The sequence below is a fragment of the Mustela lutreola genome, chromosome 15, assembly GCF_030435805.1.
Source record: "Mustela lutreola isolate mMusLut2 chromosome 15, mMusLut2.pri, whole genome shotgun sequence".
Taxonomy (NCBI): Eukaryota; Metazoa; Chordata; class Mammalia; order Carnivora; family Mustelidae; genus Mustela; species Mustela lutreola.
Genome location: NC_081304.1, coordinates 41,797,443 through 41,822,519, shown reverse-complemented (window position 1 = coordinate 41,822,519; position 25,077 = coordinate 41,797,443). Strand labels below are relative to the sequence as shown.

At 38.9% G+C, this 25,077-nt stretch overlaps 1 protein-coding gene across 1 annotated transcript in view; it reads right to left on the bottom strand.

Annotated features, from left to right (window-relative positions):
- NLK (nemo like kinase) overlaps positions 1-22,929 on the bottom strand; it is a 170,553-nt gene extending 147,624 nt beyond the window's left edge. Inside the window, exon 1 of the mRNA XM_059150511.1 lies at positions 21,229-22,929. Coding sequence (XP_059006494.1) covers positions 21,229-21,686 — 458 coding nt within the window. The 5' untranslated portion in view covers positions 21,687-22,929. The remainder of the gene's footprint in view (positions 1-21,228) is intronic.
- Positions 22,930-25,077: the final 2,148 nt, after the last annotated feature.

The window sequence follows — 25,077 nt, the reverse complement described above, 5'->3', positions numbered from 1 at the left end:
ACCAAGACACCCTTCAAGAGATGAAGAGATAAACTGTGGTACATCCAGACAATAGAATATTTTTCAGCACTAAAAAGAAATGAGCTGGAGGGAATTTACCTGGAGGGAATTTAAATGCACATTACTAAGTAAAAGAAGGCAATCTGAAAAAGCTAGATACACTGATTCCAACTCTATGATATGAAAAGGAAAAATTATGGAGGCAGTAAAAAGAAGAGTGGTTACCAGTGGTTAGGGGAGAGGAATAAGTGAACAAGTAGAGCACTGAGGATTTTTAGGCAGCAAAATTATTCTGTAGGATAGAATGTCATTATACATTTGTCAAAACCTATAGAATGCATAATACCAAGAGTAAACCCTAATGTAAACTATGTACTTGGAGTGAAAATGATGTGTCAATGCAGGTTCACTGATTGTAATAAATGTTATTCTGGTTCAGGATGTTCATAGTGAGGGACACTACATATGCCCAGGGTCAGTGGGTTTATGGGAACTCTCTGTACTTTCTATGCAATTTTGCTGTGAACCTAAAACTGCTTTTAAAAAATAAAGTTTATTTAAAATAAATAAGATAATAAAACAAGCTTGGGGCTCCTGGGTGGCTCAGTGGATTAAGCCACTGCCTTCGACTCAGGTCATGATCGCAGGGTCCTGAGATGGAGCCCCGCATTGGGCTCTCTGCTCAGCAGGAAGCCTGCTTCCCCCCTTTCTCTGCCTGCCTCTCTGCCTACTTCTGATCTCTCTCTCTGTCAAATAAATAAATAAGATCCTTAAAAAAAAAAAAAAAAAAAAACAAGCTCAATCAGGGTGCAGAGCAACATCAATATACAAAAATCAACTATACACACAAGCAATGAGCAATCTAAAAATGAAATCAAGAAAACAATTCCAACTACAATATTGTTAAAAACAATAAAACATGCAGTAATAAATTTAACAAGATGTGTAAAACGTACCCTGAAAACTACAAAATTGTTGAAAGAAATGGAAGATCTAAATAAATAGGAAAATATCCCATGTTCATGGATTGGAAGATTTAATACTGTTAATATGACAGTATTCCTCAAATTAAATTGCAGATTCAATGCAATTTCCTATCAAAATCCCATCTGGCCTTTTTTTTTTTTTTTAAAGAAACAGATAAGCTAATCCTAAAATTCTTATGAAAACGCAAGGGACCCAAAATAACCAAAACAATCTTAAAAAAGAACAAAGTTGGAAGACTCACATTTCCCTATTTCAAAACTTACTACAATATTATAGTAATCAACAGTGTGGCCCTGGCATAAGGAGAAATTTATAAATCAATGGAATAAAATTGAAAATCCAGAAAAAAACTCTTACATTTATGGCCAAATGATTTTCAACATGGGTGCCAAGGCCATTCAATTGGGAAATAATAATCTTTCCAACAAATAGTGATGGGACAACTGGATACCCACAGGAAAAAGAATAAAGTTTTACCCATATGTCACATACAAAAAATTAACTCAAAAGGGATCAAAGACCTAAATATGAGTTAAAACTATAAAACTCTTAGAAGAAAATACAGGTGTAAATCTTTATGATTCTGGATTAGGTAAAACCTCAGATATGACATAAGGGCAAGCAACAGAAAATAGATCAACTGGATTTCATCAAAATTATTTATTTATTTATTTGACAGAGAGAGAGAGAGAGCACAAGGAGTGGGAACAGGAGGGGGAAATCAGGCTCCTTGCCAAGCAGGGAGCCCAATGCGGGGCTCATTCCCAGACCCCGGGATCATGACCTGAGCTGAAGGCAGATGCTTAACCATCTGAGCTACCCAGTCGCCCCCATAATCAAAAATTTTTATGCTTTACAGGATACCAATGGCTAAGAAAGTAAAAAGACAAACCACAGAATGGGGGAACATATTTACAAATCATATATCTGATAAGGGACTAGCATCTAGAACACATAAAGAACTTAATAACTCAACAATAAAAAGACAACCCAATTTAAAAATGGTCAAAGGACTTGAATAGATAGTTCTCCAAAGACAACATACAATTAGCCAATAAGCACAAGAAAAGATGATCACCATCATACTGATGGAAAATACACATCAAAACTACAATGAGTTGCGGTAACTTAGTGTGTAGTGTTAACTCAGTGTGAAGTGGTAACTTCACACTAAGATGCCTATAATCAGGAAGGCAGATAAGAAGTGTTGACAGGGAAGTGGAGAAACTGGAACCCTCTTACATTGTTGGTGGGAATGTAAAAAGGTCAGCCAGAACACAGTTTTAGCGATTCCTCAAGAAGTTAAACATAGCTACCTGATGCTAGATGACCCAGCAATCCCACTCCCAGGTATATACCAAGAGAAATGAAAACATATGTTCTTATAAAACTTGTCTGTGAATGTTCATAAGCAGTATTATTCAAAATCGCCAAAAAGTGGAAACAATCCTAATATCCAACTGGTAAACAAAATGTGGTATAGCCATACAATGGAATATTATTCAGGAATAAAAAAGGATGAACTTTGAAAACATTATGCTAAATGAAAGAAATCAGTTACAAGGACCACATATCCTGAATAATTCTATTTATACGAAATGTCCAAAATAGGCAAATCTATAGAAACAGAAACATTAATGGTTGCCAGGGGCACAGGGAATAGACAGTAATTTGTTAATGGGTATGTTTCTTTTGGTGGTGATGAAAACATTCTAAAAGAATATTTACTCTGTGAATATACTAAAAGCCATTAAATTATACACTTTAAATGGGTGATTTATAGGATATGTGACTTATATCATCAAGAAAGCTATTTTTTTTAAAGCAGGGAATAAAAAACAAAAATTCTGGAGAGTAGTTTCTTCTTGGCAGGCAGGTAAGGCAGAAAGATGGAATGGGGAGGTGGGACGTAATGTTTAGGGGCAGCTTCACAGTGTTGGTTTTAAGTTCTATTTCTCAGGCTGGGTTGCAGATACTCTATTCTTTTTTTTTTTTTTTTTTAAGAGTTTTTATTTATTTATTTGAGATTGAGAGAGAGACAAAGACAGCAACAGGGAACAGGACGGAGATGAGCAAGCACAAGCAGGGAAAAGAGGGAGAAACAGTCTTCCTGCTGAGCAGGGAGCCAGATGCAGGGCTCAGTCTCAGGACCCTGGGATCATGACCTGAGCTGAAGGCAGACACTTAAACAACTGAGCCACCCAGGCACTCCTGGATACTTTATTACTCTTAATAACCTCTATCACATATCTTTTATGGATCTCTTAATTAGCTCTGACGCCTCAGGCAAGTCACTTAAGACCTCTCTGATCTGTAGCTTCCTCCTCTAAAAAAAAAGCGACACTATAACGTACCTCCTTAGGTCTATTCTTTATAGTAAAGAAATTCTTAGTGTTTCTTTAAAGTGGAAGTTACTATAAACTCCAAAGTGAAAATCTGCTATACTCTCACCTCACTAAAACCATTACTGGCAGATATCGTCCCAGACTTTCCTGGAACATATGAGTAATTCTTTTTTTTTTAAAGGGAACAAAGGCTCAGTTGTTAGGCGTCTGCCTTTGGCTCAGGTCATGATCCCAGCGTCCTGGGATCAAGTCCTGCATTGGGCTTCCTGATCATTGGGAGGCCTGCTTCTCCCTCTCTCACTCTCCCTACTTATAGTCCCTCTCTTGTGTTCTCTCTCTCTCTCTGTGTGTCAAATAAAATCTTTAAAAGGGGGGGGGGGCAATCTTTGACACTGATTTTCACTTAATAAATTGTGAGTATCTTTCAAAGATAACCACTCCACTACTCACAGACATTTAGGTTGCTTTCCTTGTGAATACATCTTTGCATCTGTAAGCTCAATGACATCTCCAGTTAAAGGGTATGTACATTCGGGGCGCCTGGGTGGCTCAGTGGGTTAAGCCGCTGCCTTCGGCTCAGGTCATGATCCCAGAGTCCTGGGATTGAGTCCCACATCGGGCTCTCTGCTCAGCGGAGAGCCTGCTTCCTCCTCTCTCTCTCTCTGCCTGTCTCTCTGCCTACATGTAATCTCTCTCTGTCAAATAAATAAATAAATAAAATCTTAAAAAAAAAAAAAAAAAAAAAAGGGCATGTACATTCAGTTTTGAGAAACTGCTCTCCCAGAAAGTCTCTACCCAACTACACTATTATCAAAAGTTTGAGTATCTGTTTTATTACATCTGTAACAACTGAAAGAGCTATCACTTTTTAAAAAAATGTCAATCTAGCAGGGCACCTGGGTGGCTCAATTGGTTAAGCCTCTGACATTTACCATCATGATCTTGGGGTCCCGGGGTCGAGACCCACTTTAGGTTTAGCAGGTTTAACGTTTTCATCACCACCAAAAGAAACATACCCATATCCTTCTTCCTTTGCCCCTGCCTACTCATGCCTGCTAGTCCTCTCTCAAATAAATAATTTTTTTTTAAAAGTCAATCAAGCAGGTTAAAAGTGATATCCTATTTCTGCATTTCTTTATGAATGAAAATAAGAATCTTTTTCAAATGTTTTTAAACAAATTTTATTTCTTCTACAAACAGCCCATTCTCTAGCTTTTGCCAATATTTAGTTAGGTTAATCACCCTTACTTCTCACTGATTTTAAGAGCTCTTTAAGTATTTAAGATATTAACTTCTGTCTTTCATATATGTTGCCAATATTTCCCTCCAGCATTTTTTTTCCCCTTTTAGGCTTTTTATGGTGTATTTTACCAAATACACCTCATAAATATCTACACAGACAAGTCTGATATTTTTTCTTGCTTTGAAATCAAGGTAATAAGTCTTCCCCTGTAAGATGATAATAATAGTTATCCATATTTTCTTATTTTTGGCTTTATATTTTTACACTTAAATTTTTAATCCACCTGGGACTTTTTGATAAATATGGATCCGATTTCATCTCTCCCCAACACTAGCGAACCCTCCCAACAAAGATTTAATAAATCAGTGGTGTGTTAGAGCTGGTTCATACTGGCCCCTGAGAGATTATTACATTTTCTGGTATTTTGCAAGCGGACTGTGATACACAGGCATTATTAAAAATTAAATTATATAAGCTTACCGGGTAATAAATCAAAACAAAAGTAATAAATACTCTGAAATCATCATTTCCTAATTATCTTAATATTATACTCTCAAGGTTAACATCTTCTTTACCTGTAGGGTAAAAATACTTTGTAATGGTGTGCTATTATGTTTCTTTTTCCAATTTAGGCATTTGGTGACTTCACATTGGTAGCCTGAAATTGGCCATTACAGGAATATTTACACCACAGGAATTTGGCAGGCCCTACAAACCAGGGCTGTTTTATTTTTCAGAGACCCTGTGAAACATAAACCAGCACACCACTGAATTAAACCATTCTTTCTCACTAACTTTAAAGAGCATGGCTACCACATACTAATCTGTCATTTATTCACAAGTTTATAGAATGGAATATGGAGCTTAGAATTGAACATATTTTTTTTTTTCCTGTGCTAGCATCAGGGACGACTTTGGTATGTTTTTATGTAGGAGATGCGACTGTAGACATAGTTTCCATTTTTATAACATGAGATCACAGTTCTGCATCAAGAATGTATTTTTTCTAAACTATTCAACAGCATTCTTAACTTAAAAGTAGATTATAGATGGCAACTAGGTGGTTCAGTTGGTTAAGCAACTGATTCTTGATTTCGGCTCAGGTCATGATCTCAGGATAATGGGACTGTGCTCCATATTGGGCTCCGCACTGGTTGTGGAGCCTGTTTAAGATCCTCTCTCTCAAGAATAAATGAAACAAGATGGGATTGGGAGGGAGACAAACCATAAGTGACTCTTAATCTCACAAAACAAACTGAGGGTTGCTGGGGGGAGGGGGTTTGGGAGAAGGGGGTGGGATTATGGACACTGGGGAGGGTATGTGCTTTGGTGAGTGCTGTGAAGTGTGTAAACCTGGTGATTTACAGACCTGTACCCCTGGGGATAAAAATATATGTTTATAAAAAAAAAAATTTAAAAAAAAAATTAAAAAAAAATTAAAAAAAAAAAAAAAAAAAAAAGATTCTCTCTCTCTCTTCCCTACTCTCTCTCTGCCCCCTGCCCCAAAAAGTAGACTACAGAAAGCAGTAGCAAAATAATGACTATTTGGAGGGAGAGTTGGTTACTATATACTATTTTTAGATTAGGGCTCCTAACTCTTAAAAAAAAAAAAAAATCCAAACCCCATAAAACAAAATCACTATCATGGGGCAGTCTGAATACCACTCTCCAAGTGTTCCTTCCTAAAAATTCCTGCAGTGTATGAGGAAGGAGGGATCTATATAATGGCAAGGGCCAATGATAGTACTCTTCTTTGACAGTCACCACCACATCAAATTTAGCATTAGCAACTTTCAAGGTCACAACAAACAATAAGTACCCACCAAGACCACATTTGGCACTGGAGATACAAATGAGACATGGCCCCAGTCCTTGAAACACTCATCATTTTCAGTGTATCGATGGGTTTAAAGTTTGTCATAAGTGGTTGTAAGCATTTGCTTTTATTTGCATTGAGAGGGAAAGGACAGAAGCCGATTTTAATTTGTCTAAGAAACAAGCATCTACTCTAAAAGGAAAAAAATCTAGGTATAAAAACTAGTTATTTAAAGTTTGCCCACCTATGGAGATAAGCTGATATATGCTGAAAACTAGATCTTCAGCATCTACACCAGTTAAACATCAGTGTCCCAAATGTAATGTCTTTACTGCTCAGTTACTTTAAGTCGTCAACAATTTATTTGCAGATACTGACATCAACTGTATCAAGTAAACCAGTATCTGTTGCCTATATATTTCCTTACCTGTCACAAGCCATTTAGATTTGAACTCCAGCTACCTCATTCTAGGTGTTTACGTTATGAAACTATGTAATGTAAGAGCTGGGTAGATTCAATAAAACAACCCTTTTTTGCACATAAACCAAAAGACTTCTTTTTTAAAGACTTGTCAGTTGGTTTCCAGTAAGCATAATATCTCATATTGTAGCCTAGGGAGCAAACACAACAGCTGCCCTTTTCATAGACATAGTTGTGCCTTGATATACACAGAGCAATGATTTCAACCACAACCAATTACTAATATTTTAAACTTTAAAAGCTATTTCTTAGGAATTTGGGCTATATATAGAAATAATCATTACCCCTAGGGAAACAATGGCTCATTTACTGAAAATGAGTTTAACAAAGGAATTATTTGGTACTGAGAAATACAGAGCAGTGAAGTGGGTGACACAAATCACAGCATCATCAGCTCATGTGACTAACAGGGTAATTTACTTAAAAAAAAAAAAAACTACAGTAACTTAAAATTTAGCTTCAACAATGTTGTATCCTCAATGATGTCCTCTGTCATAAAATTGTGAAACCAGAAATTAGATTATTTAAAATGCCCCTTTACTCCCAACCTGAGATGAATACCACAAAAAAGAAAAACTTTGCAGAATGGAATATTTCTATTCTGCCTGAAGCCTAGTTTTGACTGGTATATGTTTCAGTTACACATTTGATTCACACTGAATTTTCCTTTAAGTATTAGGAGAATAAATAGCATTCCAAAAGTCACAAGCTTGAAAATATCCAGTTCCTTCTCTAGTTGCGAGAACTTACAAAACTTACATGGGACAACAAGTTGAGGCAGTGACCATTAACCCAATCTCAGCAAATTCTGTAGAAATAGCCTCTAACTAGATAAAACAAAAGTCACAAAATGTTAATCTGAAGGAATAGTCTATGTAATTATCACAGTTCAATTCTTTTATATTTTCTGAGGTTTAAAATTTTTCAAAAAGTAAGAGGGGAGCACAATACTCTCAAAGAGGATATACAACACAATTATATATAATATGAAGAGACCCAGCTGTTTTCCACCAAAAGCCTTGTGGCTCACGACATTAAACTTTTACCAGAAACCTTAGAGTCACTGGTGCACAAAAAGCAACCAATGGAGTAAATATTCTTTTTTTTTTCCCCAGATGCACTATTCCTGGCTCCATTCAGAGTTTTTGTTTTTTGTTTGTTTTGCTTTTATAAGAACATTTCTTCCAGTTTCAATGGGCATTAAGTTGAACAGGTATTACTAGTAAAGCAGCAAAAGAGCAAAGGTTTTGGCTCAGCTTCTAACCAGCTGTGTGACCTTGAACTAATCTCTTAGCTTCCCGGGGTCTCAATTTTCCCATTTAAAAAATGAGGCAGTTACACTAGATGCATTCTAAAGTATCTTCAAACTCTAATTCCTTTCAAGATAGAGCTCTAGGCTTCCGAGAATGAAAAAATTAGCTCTCCAAAACACCACCACCACCACAACACCCAAAATCTTTGTAATGCAGTGAAACAAACAAAATACAAAAATGTAAATACCCAATGCAATCTTGATCCCAACTCTTTACAAACACACTTTACAGATGCAAAATTGGGGGGGGGGGGATAAAGTATCATATGCTATCTATCAGTGCTATCTCTGAGTTGTAGGTTACAATTCTGTATTTTTCAAGTTTCCTACAATAAAGGTATTGTTACTTTGATAATGAGCTGGGAGGAGGGAGCTGGAGTTAGAAAGGGAAAACCCTCCTTTTATGTGCTAAAAGTAATTTTACATTTGGAAGGCATTCTACAATTTGAATGACTTTTCAAAAATGGCAGGAGCTAATCGGTAAAAAAAATATATATGTCAGAGATAGTCACACATCTATCAACAGTCAAACGCTGTTGGGTTATTTACCCTAAATTAGTAAACTTTAAGGAGGTACTACATTTTCACTCAAACTGGTAATAGATTACAAGAGTCAACACATACCTAGGGCCAGGCACAGTTCTCTGACTTTACATATATATGGATTCATATAATCCATATAATAACCACTTTGAAACAGATACACTATTACTATTCCCATTCTATGCACTACGACCATGAGGCACACAGAGGTTAAGTGAGAGAGCAGAGTCAAGATTTAAATCCAGTCTATAATCATAGTACTGGCTCTTAACTACTAACCCATACAGTCCCTTTGTACTTAAATTTTGTCCTTCTTTGGTCATTCTTTCCCTGCTTTTGTTCTCAAAGTTCTTCTGAACTACTTTTCTTTAAACTGAAAAGAAATAATACGTAAGTGCTGAGATAAAAAGCCTGGCCAAACTTTTAATTTGCTAGCTTACAATTATGATTCATTTCAAAATCATTACTTCCACACTACAAGGAATATAATTTAATCTCCATACATATCCCTAGGTAAATAATACTGTAACATCTGAGGAATCCAACAAAATTAATTGCTAAGATTAATAATGGAATTTATTGTTTGGAAATATTATTTTTTTAAAAGAAGTTTTTTAAATTTCCTTAAAGATTTGTTTATTTATTTATTTATTTGAAAGAGAGAGAGAGAGAGAAAGATCACAAGTAGGCAGGGGGGCAGGCAGAGGGAGAGGGGGAAGCAGGCTCCCTGCTGAGCAGAGAGCCTGAAGCGGAAGTGGGGCTCAATCTCAGGACCCTGAGACCATGACCTGAGCCAAAGGCAGAGGCATAACCCAATTGAGCCACTCAGGCGCCCCTGTAAATATTGTTTTTAATACAAGGAAGTCACTTTAATTGATATTCTTTGTCCTCGTAAATCTTCTGGGAAAAGAGCCCCTTAAACTAACTGTTGTACCTTTCTAAAATGTCTGACATATTGAAATGATATTTCAAAGTGTATTATAATTATTTTGATTTTTTAAAAGGATACACATAATATTCGTTTTGAATACTGGCTTTAATACCCACCCAGTTACCTTCATAATAATCCCAATTCCTGCAACATGTAGAACCTGGGAAAAGGAAAACAGAGGAAGCCAACCAATTAAACATGGTTGAAGTTCTCACCTAATTCTCTCAGGCAATTCAAACACAAACCAAGTATACATGTGTCCCTTTTCCTGCACAGTACCTACATTACTTGCCAATTTTTTTTGGCTTCTGGATTACTTTGAATAAAGTTCAAATTTCCCCACATCTGTATTACCAAAATTTTAGCCATGTCAAGGTAAATATAGAAATCAACAGTTTCCTATTTTTAAAAACTAAAATGAGAGAGAGGTAGAGAAGAAAGGGGGGGAAAAAACAACCAAAAACCTTTGCACCAGGCTGCCTGTTAACTTAGATGTGCAATGAGATAATCACCCGATAATTGCACCCTTTGGGTACTTCTGTACTGGTAAGATAATAAAGCGAAACAAAGTCACCTGGTTTATTTCAATTTACTTACACAATTTGCAAATCTGCAGCTCTCTGCCATGGTACATTAAGAAAATTAGCATGTAAGAAAAATCACCTGCTTATGCAAATTGGAGGATGGTTTTTATCCATGCAGACAGAAAAAAAAAAAAAAACAGCTGCAATCTGGGTCAAATGACTAATTTTATCTATTTGTTCAAATGTCTCTCTTCACCTTTTCTCTGTAGCTCAGAGCAAGAATTTTAGGTCAAGGAATGGATAAACAGTAAGTTTCTGTGTTGTCCATTCCCCTGTAAGGAGTTGCTGCCTGACAATACTGAGCCCAACACTACTGAAATTGAAAACAAGACTGAGAACTTTATCTAGATAACAAAACCACAACACTGAGAGAGGAAAGAAATCAATGGAGGGTATTTGATCTAACTGGGAAGGAAAGCAAACATGGCAAGGATCAGGTACCAATTTTACCTTCTGGTATCTTAGGCAAACAAGACTTCAGAAAAGAAAATGAAAAGACTCCAAATGATTCAAGGCAGACAGGACAACTTCTCTACAGAGAGCATCATTCCACTTTGCTCTATAAATAAATGCACCCGGTCAAGATCTTCTGAGTCTAATATAAGTTAGATGAATGCATTCTTGGTAACTAATAACTGCCTTCCTAGCATCTGTTGCAGGAATTCATCCTTTCCACTTAAAACTGACTTCCTCTCCAGGTCCAGGGTGGACCTAATTATTCCAAAAGTAACACTAACTCTAATGACATCATTTGTTCAGAAATCAGTATACAACCCAATAAAGGTCAAAGAGACTCTACTACTGTGCTGGACAATAAGGTAGTCAGTACATTTTATATGAAAAAAGAAAAAAGAATGTAAAATATCTACTTAATAATTTTCATAGTAATAGCATGCTAAAATGACAGTATTTTGGCTAAAGGTGTTAAATAAAAAATGTATTACTAAAATTAATTTCACCTGTTTCTTTACACATTTTTTAATGTGGCCACTAGAAAATTTTAAATCACATATGTGGCTTGCATTATGTATCTACTGGACAGTGCTGCTAGTTTGCTGAGGGCTTCTGTGAAAATGCTCCCCTTCTATTGTGTAGAAGCTTTAGGAAGTCACACTCCGGCTCTCTCTGGGCATTGTATGCCCAAATGGCTACAGCCTTAAAGCTGTGACACAGCTCATTTTGTGCTAGGTGAATCTGCCAACTAGTAAATTCCCTACCCAAATTCAGAATTTAAAAGAGATTCCTTTAAAAAGAGAGAGACACACAAATATTTGTTTCTTAATAAATGTTGACTGAAAACATCACGTTGAGGGTCAAAATATTTGTGTCTCAAAAACCCATCTGAAGGGTGCCTGGGTGGCTCAGTCATTAAGCATCTGCCTTCAGATCAGGTCATGATCCCAGGGTCTTGGGATGGAGCCCTGCATACAGCTCCCTGCTCAGTGGGAAGTCTGCTTCTCCCTCTCCCACTCCCCCTGCTTGTGTTCCCTCTCTCGCTGTCTTTCTGTCAAATAAATAAGTAAAATCTTTAAAAAAAAAAAAAAGAGAGAGAGAGAGAGAGAGAGAAAGATTTCTAAAAACGAGATACTGTAAATCAACTTGCTAATGTAAGCACTGGCCTCCAAATCACTATAGCTATTACCCACATGCACACAAAAAGACAAAGTATTTAATATTAAATTTTATTTAAGATTTTAAAAATCAGGGGCGCCTGGGTGGCTCAGTGGGTTAGAGTCTCTGCCTTCAGCTCAGGTCATGATCCTAGGGTCCTGGGATGGAGCCCCGCATAGGGCTCTCTGCTCGGCAGGGAGCCTGCTTCCTCCACTCTCCTCTCTCCCTGCCTGCCTCTCTGCCTACTTGTGATCTCTGTCAAATAAATAAAATCTTAAAAAAAAAAAAAAATTAAAATCACTCCAAATATTTAGGAAAGCAAGAATATAAATCTAGAATGCTAAAACGTAAAATATTACCAGAAAAACAGTATCAAATTTACATTTAGGAAGGAACTGATAGTTCATCTGCAAACAGGCAGGCTCTTCATAACTAAGTATGTATAATCCTTACCAGTAAGCCAATAGAAGAAAATAAATGTCTTGGACAAACTGCACTTTTAAAATGTGATCCCGAATTTGAAAACTCTATGAAAGTCACCACACTGGAATAGGGTGACATTTATCTCATTCTTCCTTTAAATAATTTTAGAAGCTATTCAACATCTGTAGTCTTTTTTTTTTTTTTAAAGATTTTATTTATTTATTTGACAGACAGAGATCACAAGTAGACAGAGAGGCAGGCAGAGAGAGAGCAAGCTCCCTGCCCAGTAGAGAGCCCGATGCGGGACTTGATCCCAGGACCCTAGCGGCTTGACCCACTGAGCCACCCAGGCGCCCCAACATCTGTAGTCTTGAAGAAAGGTGTCATATGGTCAATAACAGACTTGAGTTGTCCACAAATAAAGCTACAATGCTTTATAAATATTAATGCAATTTTACAATAGAAACTTAGGAAACACAGGCTTTTACAAATGAGGAAACCAAGACCCAGAAAACTTAAATAACTTTATCAAGGTCATAGGGTTGTTGGCAGCAAGGCAGGACCAGAAACTTGTCTCCTAACAAGTTTAGTTGAGTACTCTATTACCCGGTCATTAAAAGAATACTTTGCAAACAAATGGCACCTTGAACATGATAAACACTAAATTCTCTGGTTTATTAAACTGGAAATAAAAACTTGGGATTTGGGAGAATTTTATTAATAATAAAGCAGAATGCTGCTAATACTTAAGACATTCTTTTTTTTTTAAAGATTTTATTCATTTGACAGAGATCACAAGTAGGCAGAGAGGCAGGCAGAGAGAGGTGGAGAAGCAGGCTCCCTGCAGAGCCTGATGCGGGGCTCGATCCCAGGACTCTGGGACCATGACCTGAGCCGAAGTCAGAAGCTTTAACCCACTGAGCCACCCAGGCGCCCCAAGACATTCTTTAGAATCAAATGTGTATACACACACACACACACACACCACACACACATTTATATATCAGAGAGGAAAAAAAACCACATACACAATTGTGCTCTCAAATACCATCAATGACCTACCTGCTAAATTCAATGGTCTTTTCTCCCCGTCATTTTCTTTGACTTTTTTTTATCTGTACCAAAGATCACTCCCATCTTCCTAACAATCTTCTGCCATGCATAGGTTGTCAATCACTATGAACACATTTTCCTATCTGACTGCCCTTTAGTTCTGCCTCCAATAATTTCCACTGACAACTGAGAACATTCCTCCTCAGGCTCAGGCCTCAGCTACCTCCACTCTCTCTTTATATGTCAAAATATACACATATGTATCTCTGAACAAGTCACTCTCTAATCTTAAAAACTTTCCATAGTTGCCATTCCCAGTATTTCAACTTTTTTCATTATCACCCCCTCCAAGGAGCCTTTTTAGATATTTTTCCCCCGGATTCCCCGTGAAATTTTAACACCATAGATATGCCATACATTTGTTATGTATACACGTGCTTTATTCATAAAAAGTGTAAGCTTTGCCCCTCTCCCACTACCAGTGGTCTCTTCAGCAGAATACTCCAACTTCCAGGTCCAGCTTTAGTTTGTGCCACCCTATCGCCTCCCACCCTCTCCACGGCACTTTAATTTCAGTAACTTCAGACCTACAGTCTCTTGCGTAGGAACACATCCATCTAGAATGCTCTTCCCCATTAGCTCTGGTTCTTGAAACTCAGTTGAGATATTACCTCTTCTAGAAAACATTCATACCAGGGCGCCTGGGTGGCTCAGTGGGTTAAAGCCTCTGCCCTCGGCTCAGGTCATGTCCCAGGGTCCTGGGATCGAGCCCCACATGGGGCTCTCTACTCAGCGGTAAGCCTGCTTCCCACCTCTCTCACTCTGCCTGCCTCTCTGCCTACTTGTGATCTCTCTGTCAAATAAATAAATAAAATCTTTATAAAAGAAAGAAAGAAAGAAAAAAAAATTCATGCCTTCCACAGAAATCCCTCCTTTTTCCGTAATATCCAGGGAATATCTCTATTGAATCATATCTACTACTACGTATCGACTACTATTGTATCAATGGAATGAATTATAATTATCCATTTATGAGTCTCTTTCTTCCACTAGATCATAATCTTCTTTAAGTCCCTCTTATCACCAATAAATAAGTATTGTAAGAACAAGTGAAAATATATCCTCATTTTTTTCTTTTTTTTTAAGATTTCATTTCTTTATTTGACAGAGACAGAGAACACAAGCAGGGGGAGCACACAGAGGGAGAGGGAGAAGCAGGCTCCTCACGGAGCAGAGAACCTGATGCAGGGCTTGGTCCCAGGACCCTGGGATCATGATCTGAGCTGAAGACAGACACTTAACTGACTGAACCACCCAGGGACCCCATCCTTTTGTTTTTATTTCAAATTGAGTTTCAACTCTCCATCAAGACTCCCTGAAAGCAGGGATGTATTATTTTACACCCTGTTTACTTAACTGTAAGCTCCTTTAGGGCAGTATCATAACTAAACTCTATATGCCAGTACAAGCAAAGAATAGATAATAGCAGAAGCTTGACAGAGTTTGTAAAATTATTTACAGAACTAAATATCCTCATTACAGTCTACAGTGGTGCTGGGCCATAGCAGGTTGATAATAAAAATACACTGACTAGTGAGTTCCAGCAATGTCAAAACCCTCTGTCTGATAGTAGGTATGATCCAATTACACAAACTAATTCAAAACTCAGATATGAAGCTAGGTATAAGTAAAAACAGCCAATTATAATCAATGACAGACATCACTGTACACACTTCCTCTACTCACACCATTATACTTAACTGTTAGAGTACAACTCAACAGTTTCCTTAGTTTCCTTTTCATAATGCCAGAGTACTAGAATTTTTTCCAATGTCTCTTGGTTAGGTACCTTAGAACTACCAACAAGTCTATGATGACGTGTCACATGCTTATTGACAGTATTACAACTGTTGCCTCAGGCACTCTCTGTGTTACCCCTAAGCAACAACCGGATCAAACTGACAAACTGTATTAGTTAGGAAATCACTGTTGATCTGCTTTAGATGACCCAATCAACAAATAATTCACTGGAGTATTATGGATGCACAGGGAATCATAAATATAACCCAAATAGAACTTTATAATGAAAGAGCTTCTACCCAATGACTTCTTTCCATTTGGTTGGATGACAAATGGGAAAGTTTCTTTGGCCTTCACAATTACCATCAAAGAAATAAAATTAGCATAAAAAAGAAATATACATCACATAAACAGTTGATTCTTTAACTGCTAGAATATCAGCAAATCTAATAAAAACAATCAAGAACAGTCACTCAATTCTACAATATAGAAGTCAATGAAAACTCTAATACACCAAGTTGTGAAGATAACGAAATATTCCAATACTGTATTAGAGGATGGCCTTCTGTATCATGGAACAACATTTCTATAATTGCTCATGGTAAAGCCCCAGAAACCCCAAAACTTAAATTCAAACAAACATTCAATTAATATATTTTGCAAATATTCTTCTTCTTCCAGCAAGCATCTGAAAGCTAACTTTATCTGCCCCCATCTTTTTTTCAGAACATGTACTGGTGGTACTAAGTGATGCCTAAAAAAGTGGGATGTAGGGGTGTCTGAGTGGCTAAGTCAGTTCAGCACCTGCCTTCGACCCAGATCATGATCTCAGGATCCTGGGATCAAGCACCCGGAGATGAGCTCCCCGCTTAGTGGGAAGCCTGCTTCTCCCCCTTTCTCTGCCACTCCCCCGTTTATGCTTTCTCTCATTCTCTCTCTCAAATAAATAAATAAAATCTTTTTTTTTAAGTTGCATGTAGTTTTGAAGGATATTGTTGTTTTAGCTTGTTTGAAATGGCAATTCTTTCTGAAACGTTTTCTCTTAATAAAAAATATTTATCTTTCTTTCTAAGCTAGTAATCAGTAACATAAAATTTCTGCCCAAGAATAAAAAGAGTTTCTTTTGTTGTGAATAAAAGGAGTTCTTTTGTTGTATTATGGTTTTATTTTATTTTTGGTTTTTAAATATAATTTGGAAAAATCTTGTCAGGAGCCAAGTACAAAATGACTTCCAATGTTAAAGGCTATAGCGTTTGTATTGCCAAAAAACCAGTTCATTATCATTAGATTGTGTTACTTTTATTCTCTCTGACTTTTCTACTTTATGACCATGAACTTGCAGTTTCTAAAAGTAAATTCGTTTGTAGTTAAAATTAACAATATAGATTTCCACATTTCTAGTTTCACACGGATGCTTTGTTATGTCTAGAAGAGAGACCGTTTCCTTTTTATGGTGCAGGCTCTGCTTCTTCAAAGCTCTTTTCACAAAGCAGAGCACACCAAACCCCCCCCCCCCACCACCAATGAATCCAGCTGTGGCAGTTAATCCTGGCTGATAGAGAAACTTCTCAATACTACAAATTCTTAAACTATAAAACACAGTTAACAGAATATACTCCAGTATACTTTTTTTTTTTTACTCCACTATACTTTCTAATGCAACTAACTCTAGGATTTTCCCCAAACATATCCCAAAAGCATCCCCCATTTTTCCAAACTGAAGCTGGCTATCCAAGGCATAAAAGGACCAAAGAAAACATCACAAAAAAATGATGCCTCTAATTTTCACAAGATGAGCAAGCTAGATGCTATCTGCCACACATGAGAATTTACACTGAATAATTTTTCATTAAATCACACATATTTCCCCCACCTCACTGGGATCTTCTTTAGCAATTCACACTCTTACATCCAAACACAAGTAAAATGAGATTCCACTAAAGCTGAACTTTGACGATAAGAATGTCCTTCATTTGTTACATTCTGAGAAAGAAAAAATTAATTTCCTTCCCACTACATAAATCCATAATACTTTCTAGAACAGTGCAGATGAACTGACTAGAATACCTGCAAAGTCCATGCAAACATGTATTCTGTATATTTTAATGTGTTTTTTTAATTGTTAATTAATAACAGATATATAGCACATAGCACAACTAAGGGGCACTTTATGGTATGTGAAGTCATGCTTCCAAAAATGGTCTGCATGTTGTTGATTTCACCTGATAAATCTGGCCATACATGAAGCCACTGCTCCATACATTAACACAACAGGTTTTTTTCTACCAATAATAACTACAATAAAAACAGCTAACATTCACTGAATGCTTACTGTATGCTATACAGTGTAATCATTGGTTTACAAGGATTATCTCATTTAATCCTCATACCAATCCTAGGAGAGGTGCTATTATTATCCTCATTTTATAATGAGAAACAGAGAGGTTAAACAATTTATTAAGATGACACAGCTAGTAAGTAAGTATCACTACAGTGACACTGAAGTTTTGAAAGACGGACATAAAAGTAACCCACTGAAGATATTAGAATAATAAAATTCAAAGTTCTCCAACTTTACCTGGAGTACAAAGAAAAGAGACCAAATGAATCCCAGGATCTTTGATCTTTCAATTAATCAGATAAATTAAAAACCAAAACACTAATATTCTAAGTGGAAGCTTTTCCCAGACTCATTATCAACGTGGCGCTATGTGCCATTAATCCAATCAGTATTTCAGGTTGTCATTGATAAAACTGGTCGAGTTTAGCAGTCCCCAAACCTCTCTCATGTGGTCAACTTCCTCCAACTCTCAAAATTATACACTTCATGAGTCCCTGAAGCCTTATGCTATAACACTTTTTGTTCCAAGGTTGTCACATTTTTAAGTTTAAGTGAGTACATTTTCCTCTGGCCAATGTGAACTCTGGACAAATAGGTATTTATATTATCCTCACCAAATGACTGAGGTTTCCATTTGTGGGTTGTTTTGTGTTTTGGTTTTTCATTACGAAAATGTCCATATGGACATCTGAAGACCTGACATCTGATAAAGGAAGGTCAAATTATATATGATGCTTTGATAACCCATGAACAATATTCTGTCATTGGAATGAATGTATCTCAGGCTACCACATGATCATATTACCAGGTAAACTAGAACCCTTACTTTGAGATAAAATACAGCAGACAGTTGTTAATGAAACCTTAATTGAACTGTCAAAGCACCATCTTTACCAGCAAGCTAATAGGTAATTCACTACTTTTACACAACTGTCCAATACTGATAAGTTATTCCAATAGTTAAATTCAACAGAGAGATAAATCAAGGATGGTTGACTAAATTGTTCAGTGATAAATCTGACTGGTAAAATGCTATACCACTTCTATATCTTTCCGTGTCTACACAGAGGAAAAACAGGATCTCTCAAAATTACATGCAATGTTTTCAGCCATCAGTTAGTAATTTTAGGTCCATATCCAGAAAAAGACAAGAGCAAATGCAGTTTCCTTTTGTGTAGTAACCCAAAAGAAAAATACTTGCAAAATGCATTAAATAAATATAAGAATCTAAGTAAATCTTACGATGCCCAAGTAGTCATATGGGAAATTTTTTATGTCCCATTTTAATCATTTTATAAAAGAGTTTCAGGTTCATTAAGTGTTCCCTAAATTAAAAAGAAAATTATGGTTCAGCTAGTTAATATGTAAAAAAAAAAAAAAAAAAAACCTCACTAATATCTTTAGCTTGGATTTCAGAATACTAGTGCAATTCACTCTGGTTTGGTGTTCAAATCACTAGTTTTAACAATTTTACTCAGGTTATATAGCAGTTAAATTCCAAATGTAATAAGCAATTCAGACAGCAAGTCATCAATATGTAAATATAAAAATAGAAAAGGATTTGCATACTAGAATACACACCTGGAAGTCTTCCTTTTTTTCATACTGAATTGTACTTCACCTGTAACAACTGATTAAAAACACTCAATGCAGCTAACCGGAAAAAATGTGGTTAAAGAAGAAAAGAACCTGACCAGGAGATCAAGTAATCAAGCAGCAAAGATTCCACAGCACTGTGCTAAGTGCAGGGGAGAAAAAGATGTACTCTGGTACATACAGTCCGTACCCTCAAGGGGCTTACAAATGTTGTGAGACAAGGCAAACACAAAACAACTGGCATAAAACAGAAGATGGTGTACAGAGGAGGTACACTTCAAGCACAAGGAATGAACTCTGCTGGTGATGGAAGGGGTCAATCAATGAAAGAATAGAGAATGGACTCAAATCAAAACCATTCGGTTTTTCATATGAAAGTACTTCAGAAGAGCTACTACCAGAATGTTTGCTGTGGGAGATGTTTCAGCACTCCAGTTTCTCACCTTCTTCCCCATAAAAAGAATCTTTTCCTTTAGCACGGGCTTGAAGCAAAAACTTCTACAAGTCATATCATTTTCGAGAAAAATGTAGAACAGTTTTAGAATACAGTGAATGCTGCAATCCACTTCCCCTTCAGTAGCTCTAGTTCTTAGCATTGTATGTAAAGCACTAAAATGAAAGAGAGCATCCAGGTCTAAGAAAATCCAAACAAATTCTCAGCCAGTAGATGACAAAATGTAAAGCAAGGAACAACCTTTTTCCTGTCTACACCCTCCCAGGCCCCACAGCTTTAATCCTCAAGTGTTAGGCAAGGAATGGAAGTTCACAGTGCAATCCCTGGAGATAGGATATGGAAGAGATGAAAGCAGGAACAGACAGGTCCCTGAGCAGACTGACTGAAGAGGCACCATTACAGGCTACACTCCTTCCCACCAGGAATCCCATACACCTTGGAGGGAGCACTGCAGCAACCTCCTTGGAGAGCTAGCTGGGAAAACACTAGACCCGACTAATTTAAAAACAAAACAAGGCAAAACAAAACAAAAACAGGTCACATTGTAGTCTAGATTATAAAATCTGAAATATAAAGATGCCCAGATACAAAGCAAACATGACACTTGTATTAATTACAGCCTGAAAAACAATGACAAAAGGAGACATTTACCAGGCTAGTTCCAAAAAGTTCATTTTCCTGTGGTGATGGGGGCTTTTCTAGACATTAACAAGAATCTATTTTTGAATGCACTGAAAACATCAATTCATTTGTCCACACCAGATTACTTAACCCTTGAGAAAAAAATTCAGTTTGTTCTAGTTTTGACAAAAGGCCCTATAATGATAAATTCATTTTATTCCAGACTACTAAGAAGAGCAAATAGACAAAATGTGGCATTTAAGAAGCACTCAAGACTTTTAAAAATACCCTAGCACTAGCCAAAGTGAAGCAGTTTCATGTGTTTAAAAAGTATACTACTTCAGCAACCAACCAAGGGATAACAGCAACTTAAGAGACACTAAATGACACTAAATGACACTAGAACATTACACAGAATGTGGGCCACGGCATAGCTACAGTCTACTGACCTCATTTGTGGTACTCATGTGTGATGCTATATTTAATGCATTCTTATCAAAAAGCTCAAGCTACATACTTCCCAACTGTAGCTTTATGGTTTAAAATAAACCACTCAAGCAATGACTTAACTGGTTCAAGTATGAACCCTATCTTCCTTCTGGGGATCAAGATCACAAATTAAGGAATGAAAAGGGAAAAAGGAGAGCAAAGTACTTATGCAGAGTATGACCCAATGACAAGACTATTATAAGGAATCAAGTTTGGGTCATCTGTGACATCTGCAGCAATTGAGCAACTGATTCAAACTCCATCCAACCTAAGAGATGACCAAGGTCTGTAGCAATACACATTTCATACATCCACCCAATGATCCTACATTCAGTGGCTTGCTTAGGTTCTAAACCAAAAGTCGGGTAGACAGCAAACATGTGTGTGAATCCTCAGAGGGTGTTCTCTCCCATGATTTCCCAGGACTCGAAAACATAAGCCCAGCCAGCCAACACACTGAGCCTCTGGTTGAGGGTGGCTTCCTTCAGTTGACGCGCTCCACTTCGGTCAACATGGAGAGAAGCATGACTTGTTGACGCACCCAATCACAACCATGAGAAGAAACCACGAGAAGTTGCGTTCTTCTTTTGATACTCACCAGACAACACCAAAGGCTCCATATCCAATAGGTCTATCCGGCTCAATATCCAGCTGCTGCTGTGGATGATGCGAGTGTTGATGGTGGTGCGCCTTAACTGTAGCAGCTGCGGCAGCCTGTACCTGAGCTGGGGCTGCTGCAGCTGGTCCAGGAGCCTGACCCGGTGCAGGTGATGGGAAATATGGCTGTTGTTGCCCAGGGTTTAACATGGCTGCAGCTGCGGCCGCTGCTGCGGCTGCCGCAGCTGCCGAAGAGGTATGCTGCTGTACAGGGTGGACAGCGGCAGCAGACCCCGGATGAAGATGGTGTTGAGGGTGGTGGTGGTGGTGAAGGTGAGGAGGAGGGAGGTGCGGAAGGTGGTGGTGATGGTGGTGGTGGTGACCTGCTGCTGCTGCAGATGTACCGCCATTGTAAGCCGCCATCATTTTTGCGTTGGCTCTTGCACCACAAAGAGACATTCAAAAAAATGCCCTTTGATGGGAAAGCAAACTGGGTCAAGCTGTCATTTGGCCATTTAAAAATGAAGAAAAACCACTCACTCCACCTCAAAAAACATGGAGCGTAACTGGCTTTATGTCTTCATCAGTCAATCCAAACAAGTTAGAGGAACTTGGTGTTTAGTTTTGGGGTGAGCGTGTGTGGAAGGGAGTGGACTGCCAAAAAAAAACAAAAAAAAAAAAAAAAAAAAAAGAAAAAGAAAAAAGAAGAAAAAGAAAAAGGAAAAGGAAAGGAAAGGAAAAAGGAAAAGAAAAGAAAAAGGAAAAGGGACCCCTTCCCCCCAGGTTTCCTGCCACAAGTGGGTACTAAAACTCCATCCTTAATTGGGGGGAGGTTCCAACTTTGAATGTGGGAATAAAGGCCAAACCTCCCGACCCCCTGAACTCCACACACGAAAAGGATCAGGTAACACGCCACCCTTGGAATCTTGTAAGAGGTTTGACTCATCTACCCCTTCCATTCCCACATCCTTTTCTAAACACCTACCACCTCCTCAAAAATACAATTTTATATAAAAAAAAAAAAATTCTAACCACCCCAATTCTAAAGATGGGGGGAAAATTTTTAGGGAAACCAGCTTCCCCCCCCCTCGAACTCTCAGGCCTTCCTACATCTCCCCCTACTCCTAGTCAGGCTGACCTGATTGGAGGGGGGTACTAAACTTTCCAGAACAGAAAAGAGCCAGGGAAGGAGGCAGGAGGGACGGGGTAAGCAGAGCAGGCGACAGGGCAGGACGGAGAGGAGAAAAGAGAACCGGGGCAAAGTAAAGGTAAGAAGGTGCAGGGAGGAATGAAAGAGAGGTGGGCAACACTCGGACGCGCAGACAGAGGGAACCGCCCCGGGATGAGGTTAGGGTCCCGGGGCCAAAGAATAGGAGCCCCGGGAGGCGGGCGGGGTGCAGTCGGAAGCGGGCTGAGTCCTGCCCCCGCCGCCGGCTGCTTCTGCTGAGGAGGGTTGGGGGGGAGAGCGGGTGGGTCCCCCCGCGCGACGGCCCCCGCAGGGCTCAAGGCTGCTCCGTCTCCCCCCCTCCCCCCCACCCGGCTTCCCGTCCCCGCGGCCGCTTTCTCCTCAGTCGCTGCCGGCCGCTTTCTCCTCAGCCGCCGCCTCCTCAGCCGCCGGTGCCGCCGCGGCCGGACTCACCTCCCCTAGCAAAGCCGGATAGAGCGGAGCCAGCGGCGGACACGCGCAACCAGCCACCGAGGCCCCGCCCCCGCCTCACACTGACCGGCTGCCCTAGCCAATCCACGCCCACCTGTCTGCGTCTGCCTCCAATCCTGGGCCCGTAGCTTCAGACAGGCGCACTGTTCGGCCAGTGGCAACAAGGTGTGGGTCTCCTGGGGAAATCCCGCCCCCGAGCCGGGATGGGCAGATAGAGAGACCAATCAAAAGGCAGAGTTTGGCCTGACCGACAAGATTAAAAGCGAATTAAAACCCAAAGATCTCCGTGACATTTTCTTTCGCCTCTCTCCTCTTTTCTTTTTCTTCTTTTATTTTTTTGGCAGGAGCAGGAAGCTGCGTGCTAATCCCGCCCGCAAAAGCTGGAAGAGAGGGTGGAATAAAAGAACCAATTATGAGCCGGAGACCAAGAACAGATCAACCAATCCTTGGCTTGAAGACGAAGTGGGATGGGACTGGGGCCAGATAGACACTTGATTTGACAAATGGAAAAAAAGATTGATCTGGATCCCACCCTTCAGGTCTACTACAGGTCAGGATTGTGGAGAATTCTCTGTCGTATCAGAGACGACCTCTTTGGGGGCGGGGCCAAGTGAAAGGGGTGTGGTCTAAGGAGAGGTGGGCGGGATTGAGACTTAGAAGGCGGAGTCCCAATCGTCGCTGGTCCATTGATGGGAGCCATGTCCTATCCCTTCTTAAGTCAAGTGTGGAGAAGAAAGAGGGGGAGCAAAAAGGGATGTCGAACTTCAGAAACTCAAGGTCCAAGGTTATCCAACAAGACAGTCACAGAAGAAACTCAGTAGACTGGTACTTCATAGCCTGTGGCTGGTCCTCCATGGCGAATCCTGATCTTGGCAAAAAGAGGTGATGTCTCCAGCATTCACCTCTCCACTCAAATGGATGATAAAGCTATTGATACAAACTAAAGCAACATAAGTAATAAACTTAACCACAAAGATCGTAATTTTCTCTTGTATTTTCTGAGTTTTCGTCATTGAAATCTTACTAAAATAACATCTTTTCCCTATCACGTAACCACACTTACTTTGAATTTTCCTTTAAAATATGAAATAATAAGCTCACAGAACCTTATTCTTATGAAAACTGCGCTCAGAACCCTGGAGATCAGCTTTGACTTCTCTTTGCCTGCCCACTCCTTCCCTTCTAATCAATCATCACGTCTTAAACACTTTAAAACACTTCTAGGGGTGCCTGAGTGGCTCAGTGGGTTAAGCAACTGCCTCCAGCTCAGGTCATGATCTTAGGATCCTGGGATCCAGCCCCACATTGGGTTCTCTGCTCAACAGAGAGCTTGCTTCTCCCCGCACCCCAGTTCTCTCTACCTGCCTCTCTGCCTACTTGTAATTTCTCTCTCTGTCAAATAAATAAATAAGATCTTTTAGGGGCGCCTGGGTGGCTCAGTCCTTAAGCATCTGCCTTCCGCTGGGGTCATGATCCCAGGGTCCTGGGATAGAGCCCTGCATGGGGCTCCCTGCTCAGCAGGAAGCCTGCTTCTCCCTCTCTCATTCCGGTGCTGTGTTCCTTCTCTCGCTGTGTCTCTCTCTGTCAAATAAATAAATAAAAATCTTTTTTTAAAAAGATTTTTATAAAACAACAACAACAAACTTCTAAACACCGCCCTTTCTCCCCAGTTAGGACACTAGTACCCCAATTTATGTCACTAGTATCTTTAACTAGTATCTCCCTCCCTGCAGGCTAGCACCCCTCTATTCCATCCTCCACTGAGAGTATAGCAATCTCTTAAAAACACAAGTCTGACCATGCCCCCACCTTTGAAAAAAGTCAATTAATTGCACTGTTAGATCTAGTTCTCATCTTGCTCAATAACCTTATCTATCACCTCCACCCTCTATACTTCAGACCTTCTGAACTTTCAGTTCCACAAATGGTCTGTGGCTTCTAAGCCTTCATGCATATCTTTTGCTCCAAACACTCCCCATCCACCCTCCACTCTTTTAATCTATCATTCAGATGAATTTTACTTTTCACATAAATTTTACCTTTTTCTTTTTTTTCTGGAAAAATTTTCCTGACTTTGTTGTAGAGTATGTATCTCTGTTATGTATCTCTACTGCACTGCCTCCCTTGTAGCACTGAAAACTCTATATTTTAATTGTTTACTAAGTCTGACCAGGACTGAAAGCTGGTCTGTCC